At 40.4% G+C, this 24,253-nt stretch overlaps 1 protein-coding gene across 5 annotated transcripts in view; it reads left to right on the forward strand.

The window, feature by feature from the left end:
• HERC2 (HECT and RLD domain containing E3 ubiquitin protein ligase 2) overlaps positions 1-17,454 on the forward strand; it is a 200,087-nt gene extending 182,633 nt beyond the window's left edge. For all 5 annotated transcript variants that reach the window (XM_075852579.1, XM_075852582.1, XM_075852580.1 and 2 more), the window contains 5 exons: positions 4,431-4,543; positions 4,739-4,929; positions 12,958-13,063; positions 14,052-14,264; positions 16,559-17,454. In XM_075852579.1, the coding sequence (XP_075708694.1) occupies positions 4,431-4,543; positions 4,739-4,929; positions 12,958-13,063; positions 14,052-14,264; positions 16,559-16,831 (896 nt within the window). In that variant the 3' untranslated portion in view covers positions 16,832-17,454. The remainder of the gene's footprint in view (positions 1-4,430; positions 4,544-4,738; positions 4,930-12,957; positions 13,064-14,051; positions 14,265-16,558) is intronic.
• Positions 17,455-24,253: the final 6,799 nt, after the last annotated feature.

The raw sequence follows: 24,253 nt of genomic DNA on the forward strand, positions 1-24,253 counted from the left end.
TCCATGTATATTGGAAAATTGTATAATTTTTTTATTATACAAAAAAATAACAATGTGCTGGAAACGGACAACCCCTTTAAGCAAATCTTCCTAAGCCCACCTCTTTGCAGTCCCATTTGCGGGTCAGTGGCATTGAATAACATGACTTTTGGGAGGTATGCTGTTAACCTATTCGTATTCACCGTTACTTAGGATTCCAGTGTTAAAAGAATTAGAACCTTAAAGGGGTTGTCCAGTTTCAGCAAACTACTGTTATTTTTTGCTGAAAGTGGACAACCCCTTTAACCCCTCCCCGCTCCTGGACGTACTATTAGATCATGGTAGCTGTATCGTTCGCGCTCCATGACCTAATAGTACGTCACGGGAGTAACTGCCATTTCTGCCGTCTTCCCGACATATACAGGAGCTATGACAGCTGCTGTCTCGTACAGCAGTTGCCGCAGCTCCTACAGCGGGGTCCGATTGCGGTGTCCCTGCTGATTTAACCCCTTAAAAGCCGCATTCAATAGCGATTGCGGCTTTTTAGGGGTTAAGCTACCATCGTCGGCCTGCTACACGATAGCGGCCGGCGATGGTGGCTATGGCAACCGGGCTCCTAACTATGGTGTCCGGCTATTCCTTCTACGGAAGCCTAGTGGGTCCTGACAGTCAGGACCCACTATGCTTGTGGTCAGCGAGTAGCTGACAGTTCTAATACACTGCACTACGCATGTAGTGCAGTGTATTAGAATAGCGATCAGGGCCTCCTGCTCTCAAGTCCCCTAGTGGGACAAAGTAATAAAGTTAAAAAAAAGTTATGTAAAAATAAGAAAATAAAAGTTTTAAAAGTAAAAATCCCCCTTTTTCCCTTAGCAGTCCTTTTATTATTAATAAAAATAGATAAACAAATAAACTATACATAATATCGCCGCATACGTAACGGCCTGAACTACAAAATTATTTTGTTATTTATCCCGCGCGGTGAACGCCATAAAAGAAAATAACGATAAACCATACTAGAATCGCAATTTTTTTTTTGTCACTTCACCACCCAAAAAATGGAATAAAAAGTGATCAAAAAGTCACATGTACCTAAAAATGGTACTGATCGAAACGGCAGTTCGTTATGCAAAAAACAAGTCCTCGCACGGCTTTTTTGATGGAAAAAGAAAAAAGTTCTGGCTCTTATAATATGGCAACACAATTTTTTTTTTACAAATGCTATTTTATTGTGCAAACGCCATAAGTCATAAAAAAAACTATAAACATAAGGTATCGCCGTAATCGTATCGTCCCGCAGAATAAAGTGAATGTCATTTATAGCGCACGGTGAACGCTGTAAAAAAAATTGAATAAAAAAACAATAATAGAAATGCTGTTTTTTAGTCACCACGCCACTTAAAAATAGTATAAAAACTGATCAAAACGTCGCATGCACCCCATGAAAACTGCAATAAATTCCACAAGGGGTGTACTTTCCTTCTAAGCCCTGCCGTGTGCCCAGGCAGCAGATAACAGTCACATGTAGGGTATTGCCGTACCCAGGAGAACCCACATTACAATTTATAGGGTGTATATCTCCGGTGGCGCATGCTGGGCACAATATATTGGACACTGAAATGGCATACATATATAGAAAATTGCTAATCTCACACTGTACCATCTGCTGTGTATTACCTTTTAGACAATACCTGTGGGATCAAAATGCTCACTACACCTCTAGATGAATGCCGTAAGGGGTGTAGTTTCCAAAATGGGGTCACTTCTGGTGGGTCTCCATTGCTTTGATACCTCTGGGGCTCTGCAAAATGCGACATGGCACCCGAAAACCAATCCAGCAAAATCTGGACTCCAAAGAACACATAGCGCTCCTTTCCTTCTGAGCCCTCCCTCGGGCCCAAACGGCCATTTATCACCACAACTGGGGTATTGCCGCACTCAGGACAAATTAGGCAACAAAATGGGATATTTTATTTCTTGTGAAAATAAGAAATTTTGATCAAAAATGACATCTTATTGGAAAAAAATGTCATTTTTTTAAATTTCACAGCCCAATTCAAATACGTGCTACGAAAAAACTGTGTGGTCAAAATGGTAACCACCACCATACATGAATTCCTTGAAGGGTGTAGTTTCCAAAATGGGGTCACTTTTGGGGGATTCCTACTGTTTTGGTACCAACACCTCTTCAAACCTGGCATGCTGCCTAAAATATATTCTAATAAAAAAGAGGCCTCAAAATGCACTAGGTGCTTCTTTGATTCTGGGGCTTGTGTTTTAGTCCACGCGCACACTAGAGCCACATGTGGGACATTTCTCAAAACTACTAAATATGTATTTTCCAGATTCTGCAGTGTTTCTCTGGTAAAACCTTCTGTTACACAAAAAAAAAATGAATAAAATTGAAATTCAGCAAGAAAAATGAAATGTGTAAATTTCACCTGCACTTTGCTTTAATTCCTGTGAAATGCCTAAAGGGTTAAAAAAAACTTGCTAAATGCTATTTTGAATACTTTGAGGGGTCTAGTTTTTAAAATGGAGTGTTTTATGGGGCTTTCTAATACATAGGCCCCTCAAGCCACTTCAGAACTGAACAGGTACCTTAAAAAAAAGGCTTTTGAAATTTTCTAAAAATATGAGAAATTGCTGTTTGTTCTAAGCCTTGTAACGTCCAAGAAAAATAAAATAATGTTCAAAAAATGATGCCAATCTAAAGTAGACATATGGGAAATGTGAACTAGTAACTATTTTGGGTGGTATAACCATCTGTTATACAAGCAGATGCATTTAAATTCAGAAAAATTCTTTTTTTTTCAACATTTTCTCTAAATTTTGTAATTTTTCACAAATAAACACTGAATATATCGAACAAGTTTTACCACTAACATAAAGTCCAATGTGTCACGAGAAAACAGTCTCAGAATGGCTTGGATAGGTTTAAGCATTCCGAAGTTATTACCACATAAAATGAAAAATGTCACATTTAAAAAATGGGCTCTGCGCCTTAAGGCCAAAACAAGGCTGCGTCCTTAAGGGGTTAAAGGCTCGAATTCCGGTTACCATGCAGTTGTCAATGTTCTCCATATTTCTGTTTTGGTGCAGTCACCCAGTTTACAGAAAAGAAGAATTCAGTGAAATTGAATACATTCCAGGTCTGCGGTGCATACTAGTATATTAACAAATGCAAAGTATTTGCTGTAAGAAATCCGCTGTGCTACTGCCAGCAGGCGTATGAAATGCTGCATTGCAGCCAACTAGGGAGAGCTGGACATTTAGGCTCTGTTAACATCTTTGTCGAAAACTCCGTTAGGAGCCTCTGTTGCAGATTCCGTAAAAAACCCCAGGCAAAATTACGGAAACCAGTGAGAACCCATTAAAGTCAATTGGTTCCATCGGACATGGTTGGTGTCCGACATGCGACATATCGAGCACTTTGTTTATTTCTCTTCCTACAAGGGCCCCATTCACATCGCTTTTGTTCAATCCGCCGAGCGTTTACTTTTTTTTATAAAAACGTGGACCGTTGAAAACGTGTACCATTTTCTGTTTACATCTGTTTTTTATAGCATGTACGTTTAGCGTATACTCATACGTCATGATGTTTCTGTCCGTTTTTTAGGTAACAAAAAATGATAAGATTTTTTTTTTTAATGAACCCGAATACAGTAGATCTATCAGTTTTTTTTCTATGTAAACAGATAGAAACGTATAGCATTAAGTTTGCATATATCGTCCATTGATATCAATGCTGAAAAAAAAGTTACGTTGCATATACCTTTTTTTTTTTTTTAAGTACAGAATAGCGTAGCAGACTACGCTTTTCAGTACTTTCAAAAACCATATCCCAATAAATCATGACAAATATAGACCAACCGGATGCTATTTTGGTCTACGTTTCACCCATTGGAGTCTATGCATACGCCAAGCTATACGTTTCGATACTTTTTTAGTGTTTAAAATGTTTACGCTCGGCGGATAGCACAAACGCGATGTGAATGGGGCCGAAGGAGACAAAAAAACTGAAAGATTAACGCAGATGTGACTATAGCCTTAGAGGTGTATTTCTCAAAACTAAAACCTAAAAATGTACTGAATTTGGATAAAAAGGAAAATATAGTGTAAAACACCACTATCTCTATATATATATATATATATATATATATATATATATGTGTGTGTGTGTGTATATATATATATATATATATATATATATATATATATATATACTGTATATTATAATATATTTACTGCGCTGATACCCAAGGGCTTGCTTATGAAAACCAATCCAGAGAAAAATAGTAATATCACCCATAGCTATCTGTCAGGTCTCTGTGCTCCCTTTTCTTATGTGCGGTAGAGAAATGAACGCTCCATTCAGAATAATAGCCCGGGATGGTTAATAACAAGTGACTCACAAACTATGAAATGATTTCTGTTCTCTTACTCTCTAGGTGTGCTTCTTGGAATTGCAATACGAACAGGGAGCCCTCTAAGTCTTAATCTGGCTGAACCCGTGTGGAAACAGCTGGCAGGCATGAATCTGACAATTGCTGACCTCAGTGAGGTAAGCTCGGATTTAAGCACATAATATATGTTAATATCCGTCGAATAGCGCTCACTGTCACAGTAGCCGAATAACTCTTTGTGGTGGAATAAAGAACTCCGCAAGACTAATTCTTTGTCTTAAGATTTACCATAAGCACATAATTCTGCCAGGTCGTAACATCTTAAAAGGAATCTTTTCCTTCATGTTTTTCAGGTGGATAAAGACTTTATTCCTGGACTTATGTATATACGGGACAATGAGGCAACATCAGAGGAATTTGAAGCAATGATTCTTCCCTTTACTGTACCGAGTGCAAGTGGTCAAGACATACAGCTGAGCTCCAAGCACACACATATAACCCTTGACAATCGAGCAGAGTATGTAAGGCTCGCCATCGGCTACAGGTATAACAGCAATGGAGGTGTTCGTCTTCCTTGTACTGTGAAGTATAATTCGCTTGGTTTTAGCTCAACTTGTTGGTTATAATTGACAGCTGATAATTTGTCTAATGGAACTATCCGGGCTGTCAGAGTATGCTGGGAGTTGTAGTTTGCCCTTCGGCTTTTCCAGCTGTGGTGAGAGACCACGACTTTAGAGGGTGCTAGTAATTTATTGCGTTGGTCTCAGTCTCCCATTAGGAGGCCATTTATTATTGTGCTGATCACTGAGAGAAGCCCCTGTCTACACACCGCAATTGTCAGTGGTTAGACAAGCAAGACACTGGCCCTTTTAAGATGGCACCACTCATCATCCAGTGAAAATACTCATTTCTCACTTTAAAAGATAATTAGTGATTATCTCTGTCTTACAAAAAATCAATGTGTAGCCGTGCGGATTTATAAGTTGTGGTGAATATCTCTTCTGATTATGACATCTCTATTATAATGTTTTATTAAATCAGAACATGAAATGACAACTGCACATAAAGGTGCTTTTATAAATAAATATTCTTGAGCGATGTCTAGTGCAGCAATTCTGTAATATAAGCCTGTGTTAAAATGTAAAGCCGCAGCCAGGGGGCAGTGTTTGATGGAAATAAGTCTGTTCATGTAATTTGATGTATAGGCAAAATGTCCACTTATGAGTTTAGTTACAAATTTCATATAAATTGATGTCTAAATAATAGCTGCCGGGGGGAGGGTGGCATCAATAAAAAGGAGAAGACAAGGCTAGCTTTTTTTATTTATCAAATGTATTGGCTGTTATTGACCTTTATCCATCTAAAAAAAAATAAGAAATGAACATTCTCAACACACACAAACTATTGAAGCATGTTTTAATAAACCAATTTCAATCTGTTGAACACGGTTGTTTGGTTATGCATAGTCCACCTTAACCCTTTCCCGACCTATGACGAAAATGAGCGTCCTGGTCGGATATTAGTTCCCGCACCAGGACGTTCATTTTCGTCAGTATTTCAAACTGTCACTCTGTGTATACACAGAGCGACAAGACCGCGCTCCCAGCTGTCCCAGACAGTTGACACATCTGACAGCTGACCATCGCCGCTGCTTTCTGCAATTAACCCCTTAAATGCGACGATCGATTGAGATCGCCGCATTTAATAGGTTTGAAGCAGATCGGCAGCCCCCACTAAGTGATTGTGGGGGCTGCCGATGCTTGTTGTGGCAATCGGCCGCACGGAAGCCTAAGAGGAGCAGCCGGAAGCTGGTCCTCCTAATCTTCCGGTCACTGTCACGTCACAATAACCGTTAGAACACATTACACTACGTAGGTAGTGTAATGTACTCTAGCAGCGATCAAAGCTGCAAGTCTAAATGTCCCCTAGTGGGAGAAGTAAAAAAAAGTAAGAAATAACGGTAATAGAAATTATTTTTAAAAAAGTGTAGAAAGAAGTTATAAGTTAAAAAATGCTTTTTTTTTCTCCCTATAATAAGAATTTTATGATAGGAAATAAAATGAACACGTTAAAGTACACATATTTGGTATCACCGCGTTCGGAATGACCCAAACTATAAAAAACTGTTATTTTTCCCGCCCGATAAACACCCTAAAAAAAATCAATAAAAAAACCGCCGCTATCGCTGTTTTTTTGTAACCACCCCAAAATAAAGAATAAAAAGTGATCAAAAAGTCGCATGTACCCAAAAATAGTACTAATAAAAACTACAATCCGTCCCACAAGAAACAAGCCGGTACACCGCTTTTTTGACTAAACAATAAAAAAATTACGGCTCAGAATATGGTGACACAGAAAATATTTTTTTTTTATAAATAAGTGATTTTATTGCGCAAACGCTGCAAAACATAAAAAAACCTATATACATATGGTATCGCCATAATCGTACCGATCCGCAGTATAAACTGAAATACCAGCAATACCCCAAACAGAACTACTACCAAGCAAAATCTACGCTCCAAAAGCAAAATAGCGTCTCTCCCTTCTGAGCCCTGCAGCATGCCCAAACAGTATTTTGCAGCCACATATATGGCATTTTATGAGGTATTTGTCTTCGGTGGCACAAATTTGGGTACAACATATTATGCACTAAAATGGCATACCAGTGGAAAATTGGAATTTTCACTTTGAACCATCCGCTGTGCATTAACACCTTTACGCTCTATGACTTAATAGCACGTCATGGTGCGGGGGTTGATGTATGGAGCCGGCTCATGTGCTGAGCCCGCACTATACGCTGCGGGTGTCAGCTGTGTATTACAGCTGACACCCAACACTAGCGGAGAGGTACAGAAACCTGTAAAAATAACAATATACTGCAATACGTTAGTATTGCAGTGTATTGTACCAGTGATCCAATGATCGCTGGATCAAGTCCCCTAAGGGGACTAATAAAATCTGTAGAAGAATTAAAGTTATTAGTAGTGGAAAATTTATTTTTAAAAGGTAAAAAAAAACATTTTCATGGCATCATTACGTCCGTAACAGTCCGAACTATTACAATATACCTTTATTTAATTCAGACGGTGAACACCGTAAAATAAAAAGTATAATTTAAACCAACAAAATCGCTGTTTGTTTTGTCATCTTCGCTCTCAAAAAATAAAAATGAATACAACTTTTTAATCACTTTTTATGTACCAAAAATAGTACCAATAAACTACAGCTCGTCCTGCAAAAGATAAGACCTCCCACCGCTCAATTGACCAAAAAATAAAAAAGTTACGGCTCTTAGAATGTGGTGAATCAAAACAATTTTTATTTTAACCAATAGATTTTTCTTTGTAAAAGTAGTAAAATATAAAAAAACTATATCAATTTAATATCACCGTAATTGTATTGAGCCGCAGAATAAAGTAAAGTTTTCGTTTTTACCGCACGGCAAAAGCTGTAAAAACTAAACCCCCAAAAAATGTAATCAGATTTTTTTTCCAATTTCAGCCCGCAAATGGTTTTTTTCAGTTTCCCAGTACATTTTATGGTACTTTAAATGGTTTCAATGGAAGCCACAGCTCCTCCGGCAAGAAATAAGCCCTCACACCACTCTATTGATGGAAAAATAAGAAATTTATGGCTCTTGGAAGGCGGGGAGTGAAAAACGAAAATAAGAAAGCAAAAAATTGATTAATCCTGAAAGGGTTAATTCATTTCTAAGAAAAAAAAAAGTATGACCACATGTGGGGTATTTCCATACTCGGGAGAAATTGCTTTACAAATATTGGTTGTTTTGTTCTCCTTTATCCCTTGTGGAAATGAGAAAATGTAACATTTTAGTGGAAAAAAATTGTGATAGTCATTTTCGTGGCCTAATTCGAATAAATTCTTCAAAAGACCCATGGGGTCTAAATGCTCACTATACCCCTAGAAAAACTCCTTGAGGGTTTTTTCAAAATGGGTTCACTTTTGGGGGGTTTCCACGGTTTTGGTCCCTCCAGTGCATTGCAAATGCGACATGGCACCGAAAACCAATCCAGCCAAATCTGTGCTCCAAAATTCAAATGGCGCTCCTTCCCTTTTGAGCCCTGCCATGGGTTCAATCAGCAGTTTATTACCACATATGGGGTATTGCCGTAATCAGGAGAAATTGCTTTACAAATGTTGTAGTTCTTTTTTTTTTTTTTCCTTTATTCCTTGTAAAAATTAAAAATGTCTCTACTTTTTTTATGAAAAAAAAAAGATTTTCACAGACTAATTCCAATATATTTAGCAAAAAACCTGTGTGGTCAAAATCCTAACTGTACCCCTAGATAAATTCCTTGAGAGGTGTAGTCTCCAAAATGGGGTAACTTTTGGGGTGTTTCCACTATTTTGGTCCCTCCCGGGCGTTTAAAATGCGACATGGCACTGAAAACCAATCCATCAAAATCAGAAATCCAATTGGAGCTCCTTCCCTTCTGAGCCCTGCTGTGGGTCCAATCAGCAGTTTATTACCACATATGGGGTATGGCCGTAATCTGGAGACATTGCTTTAGGCGGGATTCACACGACCGGGTCGTTCCCGAGCCCAAGTGTCGGCCGGTAAAATCGTCCATTTTGCCCGGCCGGTTTGCATTAAGTTTTGCATCCGTGCCGGGCCGGGCAGATCCGGACAGTGACATCAGCGGCAACTTCTGAAGGGGAATCCCCATGTGTTTGGGGATTCCGCTTCAGGAGTTTCCCCTGATGTCACTGCCCAGATATGGACAGAGACATCAAGCGCTCTGTCCAGGAGCGGAATCCCCGAAAACACGGGGATTCCGCTCCTTCAAGGAGCTAAAGTGCGGCAAGCACATAGCAGAGCGGGGAGATACCTCCCCGCTCTGCTATAGTGGCGTCGCTACAGTAGTAGCAGCCGCAGCAGCTGCAGCTGCTAGCGGCGCCATCGAAGGTGTCGCCGGGCCAGGGTGCTTTTAACAAGCAGGGGAAGGGAGCCAGCGCAGCGCTCCCTTCCACCTGCTGTACACCCCGACCCTGCCACACAGTGTGCAGCGATGCCATTCGTCAGAATGGCATCAACTCCTCCTCCTCACATGCACTCTGCGCTGTGAGGAGGAGGAGATAGAGAGCAAGCTCCGGAAAACCCGGCCATCACTCGGGACACATCCCGGTGATGGCCGTGTATTACCCGGCCCCATAGACTTCTATTGGGGCCGGGTACCCGGGCGAAGATAGAGCATGTCCTATTTTTTGACGGACGGTTTTCCCGGCTGTCAAAAAATCGGTCGTGTGAATAGCCCCATTAGGGGTCTATTATTCCTAATGCAGCCGGGTGCCGGCCGATTTATGAACACCCGGCCGGGAAACCCTGCCGTGTGAATGAGGCCTTACAAATGTTGGGGTGCATTTTCTTTGTTATTTCTTGTAAATTTTAAAAATTTCCGTTTTTTCAGAAAAAAGTAGATTTTCATTTTTACAGATGAATTCCAATATATTTCGCGAAAAACCTGTGTGGTCAAAATGCTAACTATACCCCTAGCTAAATTCCTTGACAGTTGTAGTTTCCAAAATTGGGTAACTTTTGGGGTGTTTCCACTGTTTTGGCACCACAAGACCTGTTCAAATCTGACAAAGTGCCTATAATATATTCTAAAAAAAAAGGGAGCCCAGAATCCACTAGGTGCACCTTTTTGCTTCTGAGGCCTGTGTATCAGTCCAGTAGCACACTAGGGCCACATGTGGGATATTTCTCAAAACGTCAGAATCTGGGCAATAAAATATTGAGTTGCATTTCTTGGGTAAAACCTTCTGTGGTACAAAAAGAAATGGTTTAGAAATTAATTTAGGCAAAAAAAGAAAATTTGTACATTTTTACCTCTACATTGCTTTAATTCCCGTGAAACGCCTAAAAGGTTAAAACACTTTGAATGCTGATTCGAATACCTTGAGGGGTGCAGTTTTCAAAATGGGGTGATTTATGGGGACTTTCTAATATATAAGGCCCTCAAAGCCACTTCAGAACTGAACTTCCCCCTGTAAAAATAGCCTTTTGAAATTTTCTTTAAAATATGAGAAATTGCTGCTAAAGTTCTAAGCCTTGTAACGTCCTAGAAAAATTAAAGGACTTTCAAAAAAACTATGCAGTATAAGGTAGACATATGGGAAATGTTAACTAGTTCATATTTTGCGTGGTATTACTATCTGTTTTACCAACAGATACGTTTAAATTTAGAAAAATTTAAATTTTCTCTAAATGTTGGTGTTTTTCAGAAATAAATACCGAATTTATCGACCAAATTTTTTCACTAACATAAAGTACAACATGTCACGAGAAAACTATCTCAGAATCGCTTGGATAGGTAAAAGCATTCCGAAGTTATTACCACATAAAGTAACACGTCAGATTTGAAAAAATCGGCTGTGTCCTGAAGGCCAAAACAGGCTGGGTCCTTAAGGGGTTTCCCATCTTACACATTTATGGTATATCCACAAAATATGCCATAAATGTGTGATGGTGCGGATCCCAGCACCTATGTGGAGAACGGGGTGCCCACGGGGCCCATCTGGTGAGGATGCTGCTTATAGACTAAGAATAAATGGAGAGGGCGTCGCGCACGAGTGTGGGTCTCTCCTTTTCAGTTCTATGAGAGTTAGGCTTAGTTCACACTTCAGGTATTTTGAGGCAGATTTTGACCTGCCTGTGCTTTTTTGCGGTGTTTTTCACCTGCGACCATTGAGGACTGTGGACAAAGAAACGCTCGGAAACTAACACCACTGGATTTTTCTGCCTCCCATTGACTTCAATGGTAGGTCAGAGGCGTAACTGCGGCACAAGCGGCTATAATCCGCCCAGAAAAACACACACCTCTGCCTCCCATTGAAATCAATGGAAGGCAATTTCAGCAGTTTTTTGGTGCTGATTCAGACGCTGTTTCTGTGTAAAAAAAAAACTCTGTGAACTTGGCCTAAGGGAAACAGCCGAGCTCGCTTGTTGGGGTGTGGCAATGGTGCTAAATTAGGGGCCGTTCACATATTCACGTTGTCCCTGTCCGTCTCCCTCTGGCGTGTTGCAGAGAAACTGATGCTAGAACGGATCCCATAACTTTCTATGGGATCCGTTCTGGCTCATGCAACATAAGTTGTGGCTCTGCACATATGCAAGAGCCGGATCCAAAAACGTTACCTACAGTATTTTTGTGTCCTGCTCCCTGGGAGGTCTGGCACCATATCCTATTAAATGTACTGGTCCCCAGGTCAACACAAGGTGCTGCCGCATCCACATTCTGGCAGCACTCCAGTGAGGGAATCCCTGGTCAGAGCATTGCCGACACTCTGGCCGGGGAGCAGGAGCGGAATCCCTGGCCAGTGCGTTGCCGCTCGGGAGTCCGCTACTAGAGGGAGCCCCTGACGTCCCTTTCCATATATATATGGACCGTGACATCAGGGGTCCTTCAGGACCGGAATCCTCGGCCAGAGCGTTGCCATGAGGTAATTGCTACACTGGGTGTTTAATGTGCTCAATAAAATACATGAACAGTACTATTTGTGTGTTATTAGTATAGCTAGATTGTATTTGTTATCTAATTCACAATTCTAGACAACCAAATAACATTTTATCAGTAATTAGCAGAAATCCAGGTCATTCCAAAGGATTCATTTATTCTTGCAACCGTATGTAATATATATATATATATATATATATATATATATATATATATATCTATATATCAATCACTTTTTGATAACTGATGGCATTCTGTAAAAGTACACATGTTCAAGCCCATAATATTGCACAAGGTCAAGAAGTGTAACCTAATTAAATAGGAATTGGAACATAATAAAATGTTTGACCCTTACTACTTGAAAATGAAGGAACATTTTTATCTTACTGTGCTACTTATTCAGTAATGATTGGTTAAAAGGGCTCCGCTAGAGAGAATATTGCTGGAAATGTACAGATGCTTTAGCTACCCTGTGAATTGCGGGTTAGGCCTTTATCATAAGAACTAGTCCTGGGATTTTCTTCTGAAGAACAAGAAATGCTTTAGATGGCTACCTGAGGTCTGTTGAGCACTTTGTAATACAAGCATTGGGATTTTAAAATACGATTCATGTCTTTCTTGTTGAGGATTTAAAGTGATACTCTTCTGTAAACCAGAATACCAGTCATATGGATACTTGATCCATCTTTTCAAGGTTTTGGACATCTTAATTATTTAGATTTAAGAAATAAAAGAAAAGCCTTCACCCGAAATTAACATTTTTTGCTAAAATCGAAGGGAATATTCTTTAGAATGACTCCAGTTTACGGCTACTGTAAAGTTTATAGAGGGAATTGCATGATTAACATATAAGCAGGATCAATTCTATAATCTGCGGAGAGTGCCTGCCGGGCAGCGGTGGGGGATTTGTATAGGGTTATAACCAAATCGATGATAATTGATTTCTAATATTACATTTCCTTTATCTTAAACTCCACCTTGGAACCACATTAAATGTAAACCTGTTTTATTAAGAAGCAAGGTTTGCTTTCATTCCAAATGTATCTTGTAAAAAAAACGTTACCCATTTTTATGATCCCTTTTCCTCTTCACAGGTTGCATGAGTTTGATGAGCAAGTTGCAGCAGTGCGTGAGGGGATGGCACGCGTGGTTCCAGTGCCACTTCTGTCTCTCTTTACTGGTTATGAACTTGAAACAATGGTATGTAGCCATTCTATAGTCTTCACTTCAATGGAAATAGGTTTTTTCATTTTGTGCTAGTACATTTCTTAGGAGGATGAGAAATTTCTGCAACAATTTTGTCATGTGTGAACATACCCTATTAAGCCGTTTTACCAAGTAATTACTATACGGTTATGTTGGCTATACACTAATATTTATAATAATATTTACATTTATTGGAAAGATATTAGGCAATTGTGTATCATGAATTTTACGAAAATCTTACTCTGAGAACCTGTAGAAGCCAAACTATTAATCGTTTGATTTTATTTAAAGGAATTGTATCAACACAGACATAGCATATCCACAACATATTCCATGAATGTCTGATATATGCGGTACCACCTGGTAAGGCGGCTGCTAGCCGTAGCATTCACACGGCGCATTAGGTGCACAATAGAACGGCAGTCCCGAAACGCTTTTATGGGAGCTACGGAAACCGCGAGCTGCGCGGTTTCCAGATTCCTGTATTGTTGTGCACCTTTGTTCTGCCTGGATGCAGCCTGCACCTCACTAGTTGGGTTGGAGTACCCCTGTTTGGGGGATAGGTGTGGGACCCACATCTATCAGACATGTATGGCGTATCCTGTGGATATGCCTTAACTGTCTGTGGTAACACAATCCCTTTAAATGGGAAAGAGCTAAATGATTTGTGCATGATGTAACACATTTAATGTAGATATTCTTATTAGCATGTTATTTCTCAGGTTTCCAGCCAGAGTTGCATTCATCAAAAATCTAATGTCCCTAATGTCATAGTAATTTAGTGATCAGTATGCCCCATCTTCCCTAGTTAATTTTACTAGATTTGATTAACTGTATCTCTCTAAAATATATATATTTTTTTTTTAGAAATTAATCCGGCAAATATCACGTTGTAACTTAGATTTAGCGTTTCGATTCAATGCCTCTATAATTTGTCTAGCTATGGTAAATTATTCCATATTGTTCTTGATCTTTCTTTCAGGTGTGTGGCAGCCCTGATATTCCACTTCACCTTTTGAAATCTGTTGCCACATATAAAGGGATTGAGCCCACAGCTTCTCTCATTCAGTGGTTTTGGGACGTAATGGAATCCTTCTCCAACACTGAACGTTCCCTGTTTCTCAGATTTGTGTGGGGCCGGACCAGGCTTCCCCGAACCATAGCAGACTTCAGAGGCAGGGACTTTGTCATTCAGGTACACTGATTTTCTTGTGTAACTTTTTTTTCTACCATCTGTATCATGTTTAGGCACCCGTTCCAAGTACCTCCTTCATTTAAAAAAAGATTGCAGTGTTTGTTGGGTAAATGACTTTCTGTGTATGGCTGCTCTGTATAAGAACAATCTCACCAGGCAGTCAGTGCCTAGAGATCTGATGTCCATGACCGCTAGGACTGAATAATTCTACACTATAAGGCCCTGTTCACAATTCTGCCTCAAAATTCAGTCTGGATTTCTGATGCATATTTTGATCTGCCTTCACGCCGAACACTGCGAAAAACGCTTTCTCTGCTTCACATTGATGTCAATGGGAGGTCAGAGACGCAAACGCCCGAAGATATGGCATGTTGCTTCTTTTTCCCGCGAGCCGGTTTTAACGCTCGGGGGAAAAAAGCGCCTCCGCCTCCCATTGAAATCAATGGGAGGCGTTTTCGCCCATTTCTTGGCGCGTTTTCCGCCGTGGTTTCCGCGTCTAAATACATGTAAAAAAAAAACTCTGTGTGAACAGGGCCTAAGTGAGAGAAAATGCATCATGTTCTAGAAAACGTAAGGCTTTAGGGTGCAACATATAACCTCTGCCTGCTGAGGTAAAATATTGCAGCAGTCAGAATGCACAACAAGCTATTATGGTTAAGAAGAGGATGAAACTACTATTATACCCTTGGAAAAGTAGTAGGCCGCACTCAAATCGGTGAATTATTATTTATTTTTTTTCACACCAATACATTTTGCTTAATGGCGACGGTTCAGTTTAAGCCTTTCTCAAAAAATATACCACTTGTATACCCAAAAAACAATGTGACATTAAATGAAGAGTCAAACAAAGATAGACAGCGGGGCAGCACTTCCAAAACTATGAGCTTTTAATCGCCCGTACGACGTTTCAGTCCAATAGAACTTTTTTCAAGCATATTTTTGGAAGTGCTGCCTCGCTGTCTATCTCTATTTGCCTGATATTGTGGACCAGGTCCAGTGGAGGCGTGCACCCCTTTTGTGGTCCAGAGCTGTGTAATCTTTTCCATTAAATACATGGCTGCTTTCTTCCATCGTGCCTGGTATTGCAACTCTGCTTCATTGAAATGAATGTGGCTGATGTGTAACGTTTTTATAGCCCGGTTTGTGGAATTGCATTGCCGAAAACGAGACTGTTGGCAAGTATGGACCACTTGTGAAAGTGCAGTTACTATTTAATTAGACAATTAAATCGTGCACTTTCAGATAATTTAATACGCAAATGTCCATAAATGATATGATGCATATGATATGATATACAGGAGGAGGGCATATGTCATGTCACAGGCAATAACACATCTTCGAAGGCCCGGCATGCCTCCAAACGGGTTCTAATGTCACATATAAACCCAAACAGTCTCCAACATGATAATATGTAATTGTTGGTATACGATGGAAATAAGGGAATCCCACTGTACGGCGCTGATCCTCCTAAGTGCAGAGTCAAAGAAAAGGCAAGCTCCTTGGGTCTAGAGCCGCTGGTAAGACATCGATAAAATCCACGACTGTTATAAAAATTAATCTTTAATGTGTTTTATGTATTTATTTATCCAAAATACCCAATAAATATACAAAAATTAATTATTATAACCATTGTGGATTTTATCGATGTCTTACCAGCGGCTCTAGACCCAAGGAGCTTGCCTTTTCTTTGACTCTGCACTTAGGAGGATCAGCGCCGTACAGTGGGATTCCCTTATTTCCATCGTATACCTACAATTTGCACAACGGAACCCTACGGGTCTCCAGAACAATCCCAGGCTGCGGATCTCCTCTATTACATCGTCTGCAAGGACGTTGTGCTCCTAGCACAACGCCATCAGGTGAGCACTGCTCTCATTTTTATGTCCTATTTTGATTTTTTTGGGGGATGATGCACCATGTGCGCCGTGTACCCTTTTTCTTTCTCTACAGCAATATGTAATTGTTGGCATTTAATATAACCTAACAAAATCTTTAGAAAGACCCAACCATTTGTAAGGGCCAAAATATTGTCATTATGTGAAGTGTATTGTCGCCAATAAAACTTTTATTTCACCAACTTGGATGCTGACTACAACTTATTCAAGTTCATATTGTTATGGGAGGATTTACCAGATTACAGTGGATCTCCCGTCCTACATCCAAGACATTGACACGGCTCTAACCCATTTTTGATGCGCTTTTATTGTACTGTGATTAATGCTAAATATACTTACACAGGAAATGTTAGCAGTTTATTGTGGTAACCTTTAGTGTTTCGTATTCTTCATATACAGGTCTTGGATAAGTACAATCCTCCAGATCATTTTCTTCCAGAATCCTATACGTGCTTCTTCCTGCTGAAGCTTCCTAGATATTCTTGCAAGCAGGTCCTTGAGGAGAAATTAAAATACGCCATTCACTTCTGCAAGTCAATAGACACAGACGACTATGCACGGATTGCACTTACTGGCGAGCCAGCAGCAGATGACAGCAGCGATGACTCTGATAATGAAGATGCAGATTCATTTGCTTCAGACTCCACACAGGACTACCTAACAGGACACTAAGGGAGCCATGGCAAAAAGTAGTGGGCTCTCCTAATGCACTGAGATCCCTGCATTCAAGGGAACTGGGCAGTCCAAAGTTTAGCAGTAGATACTACAGATATATAAAAGACTTATTGAACTTTTACATTGTGTTTGAACTATGCGTAGGTGCCTATTCCTAATAACACTGCACTTGTATTGTGTTTTATTATGTGTTGTAAATGTTTACTATAAAACAGTGCAGTGTCCCAATGTGAGGCAGCGCAGCCTTTTACACGTGAGTGCAATCGTTTTTTGTTTTTTTTTCTCTTATTTAGTCTTGTGTACCTGTGTAATTTATTAATGGTTGCAAATAACCGTATAGTGGAGAACATGAAAGTATTGATCATTTTCATTTCCCTCTCCTGACAACCTGCTTATTAAGACGTTTTCAGAAGCAGCTGATCAGTATTTCCTTCCAGTAACGTGTAAATGAAACAAATGAGGGACAGCCCAGACTTTTCCGAACACTTGTTTTGTTTGTATATTTCCGCTCCCGCTTTACATGCACTCAGTCATTATCTTTTATGGAAAATATGTACATAACTGGTTTAGTTCCATGACATCTACAGTCCATTTTACCTCCTAATAAACTGTCACTACAATTCTGGACTTTTTTTTTTTTTTCTCGGTCTGCCTGTATAATGCAGCCTTGTGGGTCTTGTAATAATAATGGTGGTTGGTAATACAACATTTGGCAGAAATGTTAGACAAATATCATTCGATGGATTCAAGATGTATTCGGGTGTCTTTTTAGTAACTGTTGATCCAAAACTAAATCCAAATCCAACATGCAGGTAATTCAAATATTTCTGCACGTGGGATGAAGAAACACATTTTACAATGATATATTATATGGTAGAGCACTTTGGGGAAAAACCTGACGCTGAAGAGAATTTAGGAATAAATTTGTTTGTCTTTGTACAGTGAAAGTTATAAAATGTTTTAATATACTTTATCAATTCCTCACAGTTTTCGAGATCTCGGCAGGCGGTCATACAATAGGAACCTTAAAGGGGTTGTCTGGCCACGGACTGGTTTTTCATACTGATGACTTATCCACGGAATAGGTCATCAGTATATGATCGGTGGGGGTCTGACACCCAGGCCACGCACTGATCAGCTGCCTCTGAGTGCCAGATGTCTATGCCGGAAGCAGATGGCTCCGGTCACAGTGTAGCGGCCGAGCTGCAGTATTGCGGATCTTCTCCTATTCAAGTGAAGTGAAGAGATGCAGTTCTGCAGCACGGCTGCTATGCAGTGTACGAAGCCTCCTGCTTCTGGCCCTCCGGGCACTGAGCACTGTATAATAACTGGTGGCCAGGGGCAGCCGGAATAGCTGATCGGTGCAGGGTCAATCAGTAACGCTACAAAATGTTTGTGTAGCCCCAGTCTTAAAGTTTTACCAGGGAATAAAAATTTGTCCTGGTCATGTGATGGACACCCAGGTGCAGGACTTATGACACAGCTCTGTTAAACGGCACTGTTACCAGTTGCGGACCCGTGTATCCATCATAGGATCACAGAAGATTTTTATCCATGGAAATTAAGCAATGGAGTCTTTTATTAAATGACTAGAAGCAAAGATTTTGAGAACCGCAATTAATTGATACGGAAAATATATTAGAAAAATGCGTGACTTTTCATTATACAAAGAATAACCTTTTTTTTTTTGCTGAAACTGAATGCCCCTTTAAATCAAGCGGCCATTGCCAAGCAGAGGAGCTTGGGATGTAGGGAATGTCTGGTACCAGCAGGTGTCCTCTAACAAGGTTCAGGCGTTCACGTGCAATCAAGTTCAATCTTTAACCTTGGTCATAAATTGCACTATATGGCAAGAACAAGAGTTTGGTTTCCAATATAACATGAGATCATCATACACAATGGCAAGCATATGCTGGAGTGTGTACTGCAAACCACCATTGGACCCTTCAATATGGAGGGATAAATCACACTTTACCATTTGACAGATGAAGATGGGAATGCTTTCTGTCTAAATGCGGTGCCTACTGTAAAGTTTGGTGGTAGAGGAATTATGGTCTTGGGCTATTAGTTCCAGTGATGGGAAATCTTATTATTGCACCTACCTTCTACAAAAAGTATGACTGCTATGTTCCAGTATAACCTAAAAGCTGTATTTTAGGGTCTGAATGAGCAGATTTGGTATTGATTCCTCATGGGTATGGTCATGTGATACAATAAGAAGCATACATGTAAATCTAAAACTAGTAATGTAAGAAGAAAGTTAAAGTGAAGATTCTCTCTTTGGAATAATACACATTTAATATGTTTTAGGCTATGTTCACATGGCTTATTTTCAGCCGTTTTTCGGATCATAGATGCCCTGAAAAACGGCTGAAGATACGGGGGCTGAACGCCTCCAAATATCTGCCCATTGATTTCAATGGGAAAAAAACTTTGCTTTGTTCCCACGGGGCATTTTTTTACGCACAGTTTATAAAAACGGCGCATAAAAAACCGCCCCGTAAAAAAATTGCGTGTCACTTCTTGAGATGTTTTTGGAGACTTTTTTTCATTGACTCAATAGAAAAACCGCTCCAAAAACGGCTGTAAAATATGCACAAAAAAGCACTCGCATAAAAAAACGGCTGAAAATCAGAGGCTGTTTTCCCTTGAAAACAGCTCCGTATTTTACAGACGTTTTTGGTTTACCGTGTGAACATGCCTTTATACCTTTTACATCTTATGTAAGGTAATATTTGAAAAATTTTCTGCATTTTGAAACTACCTATGGTTTCCCTTTTTTACAAATGTATGTTTTCTGTATTCCTGTGTTTTTGATCAGTGTAATGGATTGTGGATTATGGCCAATGATGTGTCTGTTAATGCGTTAAAAGCCTAAGGGTTGAATCACATTTTTGGCACAGTCCAAAAAGCGTCTGATAGAATTAACAAAATGTCGTGTTGCAAACTGAACAAAGAATTGGATTGAAAAGAGGCAATTTTTTTGCTTGAAAACACTCACACTTGCGGAGCAGATGGCAGAAGGGGCAAGGACACATAAAATATTGGATTCAGTTCTAGTTTTTATGCTTGTCGTTCTTCGATTGTAGAAACATATTCCTCCTTCATATTGATGAAGCTTTGATTTGTATTCCAGGCAGAATATTTTACCTTTAGCAGGTTTTGTCTGATTATTCAACCAGGATGTTCTCCTGAAAATGTTTTGCCAAATTGTAAAAAATAGGTATTTCTAGTTCATAATTGGGGTATACAGCACCATGGCTATATTCTCCTATCACTAGCAGGCGACACTAGGTAGTGTCTTGGCTTCGCCCAGGCAGGCCATACCCTTCCCACAGACTCTGTCTAATTCAGTTTTTTGCCTAGTGTTGCAGGAAGCAGATATGAACTGGAACTTAGGCCCGCTGTTGTTTTTTATTTTGGTCTTCTTTGTTTATTTTCCCTTTTCATCTGCTGGTGGATTTTCAGCCTGTTTATAGTCGGTCATCCCCCTGCGGGGGTAACTTGTGTCTAGCCCAGGCCGCAGTTATTTACTCGGTTTTTGCTCCACCCCCAGCCAGTCAGGTATCCCTTTTTGGCCTTTGGCCACCCTTTTTTTCTTATGAGGTGGGACTCTGGGGCGGGGCTTATGTCTATAGAATGTTGGGGTCCTCTCCTGACCGGCGCTATTTTAAAAACGGACATGAGTACTTCAGCTCTGCTCCAGTTCAATTCTGGTACCAGCCTTCTGCTGTCTACATACACGTGGGTCCACAGCCCAAAGGGTCTTTGTAGGACGAGCCTTTTGACTGTATTGTATACTTGTACTTCACCAGGGGTTAATTTTTAATTCTACGGTCCTTACTGGTTTTTTTTTTTCTGTTCTCCTTCGTGACATCTTCTCTTCGAGTGGATGTTACCAAGCAGCCTATACACGTGGGCAAGGATACTTTTTATGCCTGTGCTGGTTGGGATTTAAAGTTTACTCATGGCCAGTCTGCCCCATTGTGCCTGCAGTGCTGGTTATCCAGGACCCGCCAGATGGTCACCCCGCTGAGGTTGTGACTCCTTCCTGTGTGAGCAATGTCTTTTGCTTAGGCCCTAGGGGACATTTTCAAGACTATCCCAGTCCATGGCTCAGTCTTTCGAGTGTTTGCTTTCCCAGATTACCACTAAACTTTGGGTCTCTACTTTCCTTTTTTGGAAAATACTCTGTTTACTCCTCGCAGTAGACCCCATAAGAGGCGTAGGAGTGCCTTGGACAGGTCTCGTTCCTCGTTAAGCGATTTCCAGGTCGATCCCGTTGCTATCTTCAAAGATGATGTTGCTGCCAATGTGGATCAATCTCTTTCCTTACATGTGTCTTCTGACTCTCAGATTCAGAGTCCGATCCGGAATCACAGTTGTCAGCTGCTATGCAGGTGTTAATACATTCTGTAAGGGACACCTTTCATGCAAAGGATGACCCCATCTCCCCTTCTCAAGAGGTGCCACAAGCTATGTTTCCCAAATCATAACTAGATTTAAGAGTTATTAACCAGGGTTAAACATCCGGAGAGAAGTCTTGTTTCTAAATGCACACATACTTGGTTTCCTTTTCAGGTAGATTTGGTCTCGTGGACTGTGGATCTGCCTTTTGTTAGGCTATCAAGGATCACTACTATTCTGGTTGAGACTGCTTCTCTCAGTGACCCTGTGGACAAGAAGTTATATTTTAAGCTAAATCTGTTTTTGTGGCTGCAGGTTTTTCTCTGCGTCCGGCTTTTGCCTTGGTGAGAGCAAGGCCTGCTCAGAGTGTGTGTGTGTTGCATCGCGGCATTCTATCGTGAGCGCCACAGTATGAGTTAACTGAAGCCGCAGTTCAGCGATAAAACAACATCTGACTGTAATAGATATAAGCATTCCATTTCCTAGTTCAATGTTCTAACTAGAGCGTGTTAATGTGCATAGAGCTGGGAGTTATGATGATAAAAGGGAGTTTTTAGGGTGGAATTAGATCTAGTGTTCACGCACACGGCCATAGTATGGCTGTTATGTCCTGAACAGTAATAAGCCTCCCATGGAGGTGCATGGGGCCTTTATTGAACTGTATAAAATTGGAGGCTTTTAGAAGTTCTTTTTTTTTTCTGCCTGATTCAATGTAAAAATAAATTGTTGTATGTTCCTTTAGACCCAATGTCTATTCTCCCCTAGTATATCTCCGTACATACAATACCAGTCGGAGCCTGTAAGGAATGATAATGTGTAAATATACTTCATAGTTCTGTAATCTGTGAATGTATGGTCTCGTGCACATGGCTTTGTAACATAGCACCAATGTTTGGCTGTACTGCACCACTGTCATACAGGTTGTTTTTTTGCTAGATTTCCTAACTATGATTCAACTTTGGTCTCGTTAGCTCTTGTCTTAGCTTATTTAGAGTGAGGAGCGAGATACAGTCAGTGAGCATTCTTGCCCATTTTTACTTTAAAATGATTAGCTGTTAGTGTATTAATACTCCCAATTTTGACCTGATGAAGGGGAGAGCGCTGTGCCACTTAGTTTCTGATTGGCCGAGCAAGCCGTGTGCGCTTTATAGACTTTCTAGTAAACCCATAGACCACTGTGAGGAAAGTCGATCAGAAACTAAGCGGCACAGCGCTTACCCGAGCTCCTCTGCCGCTTCATTTTGGCCTTCATGGGGGTCTCAATGCTTGGACCCCCACCGATCAAAAATTCTGACATGTCAAAAGTTTTTCACAGTTTAGTTAGTTTTGAAAAATTTTGGGGAAACTATTGCTTTAAAGAAGGCACTTTATGGACATTTTTCCAGTTGGAGGTTGTAAGGTTAAATAACCAGTTTAAGTTTATAATACAGAAAATCACATTTTAGATTTTTTTCCGTTCAATAATATATTGGTCGGTCTGTCACAGGAAACCTGCTGCTGTGTAGGTGTATGCATGTTCAATCACCGAGAGTTCAGGGTTGCAAGAAGTGTAACCAAACTCCAAAACCAGCCAGTAAGTGTGAGTTATGTGTGGAGTTATGGCTTGTTCACATCAGTGTTTGTTTGGTTACCGTTCATCGGTTCCGTTCAACCTTTCCGTCGGAGGAACCGACTAATAGAAAACCGAACTGAAACTATAGCTTCCGTTTGCATTACCATTGATTTCAATGCTAATGCTTCTGCTGCAGTTGGTTTCCGTTCCATTAAGTTACCGTTTCTTTCACTGAAATAATAGTGTAGTAGACTACGCTGTTTCCACTAAAAAAACAAAAACTTTACGTAGTGGAAACAAACTGAATTGGAAGCATTACTATTGAAATCAATGGTAATGTAAACGGAATATGTGTATCGTTTGTGTTTTGGCTTTCCGTATATCGGTTCCTATGACGGAAAGGTTGAGCGGTACAGATGAACGGAACTCGAAAGCTGATATGAACCGGCCCTAATATTGTTATTTCTCATGTTATGTGAGCTGCTTACATGAAATTCATTCTTTGTTCCTTTTAGGTAGTGCTTGCATTGCCTTTCATTAATCCATTACCTTTTTTGTCTGTTGAAGTGCAGCATTCCTTTTTATCATGCTATTTCATATTACCCAGAAATTTAAGTAGTACGTATAGTGTAGTTAGTCTTGAAAATGACAGCTTTTAGCGTGTAGCTTAGACTATTGCACTCATATCAGGAAAGATCTGTTACGGAAAAAGCCATCTTGGTTCACTTAACCATGTTCCTCCAAGTACATGCCATTATACTTATGCTAATGTAGTCTTGTAAACCCCTATGAGCATACACCTCCCTAGTGCTATTGTTAAGCCATACTGTAGAGTTACAGCTAGGCTTTCCTTTACCTGAGTCTAAGATTGTTTGCTGCCCTAGCCCTGTATCTAAATACCCTGTTCAAGGCAGAGTGGCTTGTTGGCAGTTCCCTATCATCTCGCTCCCAGGCCACATAGCCCTGCCTTACTCTCCCCTAGCTACACCCCTGCCAAATGTAATAGTTTAAAGAAGTGTTTTGCGGAGTCCTAATAAATAAAGCTAAACATAAAACAAATTTGTGTTCCAGGTCTGCACCTTTTCTTCACCCTGATCCCTCATGCACACAACCGTTGTGCCACTCGTAGACTCGATCGTCTTCAGGGACCCATTCACTTTAGCGGGTGAATCCGGTCCGTTTTCACGGACCCGATTCTCCAATCCGAGGAAAGATAGGACATGTCCTAACTTTCCTCAGATCACTGACAGAATTCTGTCAGCTTTAGGCTACATGTACACAACCGTTTATATTTTGCGGCCCGTAAAGAACGATCAGTGTGTCCTCCGCATTCGTTCCGTATGTCCTTGGTTTTTATGTTTCCGTAGACTTTAGTGGGCGAGACCGAGCCACCAACACTGACAGCAATAGCACCTGCTTTGAGTTTTGCAGCCCACACATGGATCCGTGTGCTATCCGTT

Source organism: Rhinoderma darwinii, chromosome 2 (assembly GCF_050947455.1).
Source record: "Rhinoderma darwinii isolate aRhiDar2 chromosome 2, aRhiDar2.hap1, whole genome shotgun sequence".
In the NCBI taxonomy this organism is placed as follows: domain Eukaryota; kingdom Metazoa; phylum Chordata; class Amphibia; order Anura; family Rhinodermatidae; genus Rhinoderma; species Rhinoderma darwinii.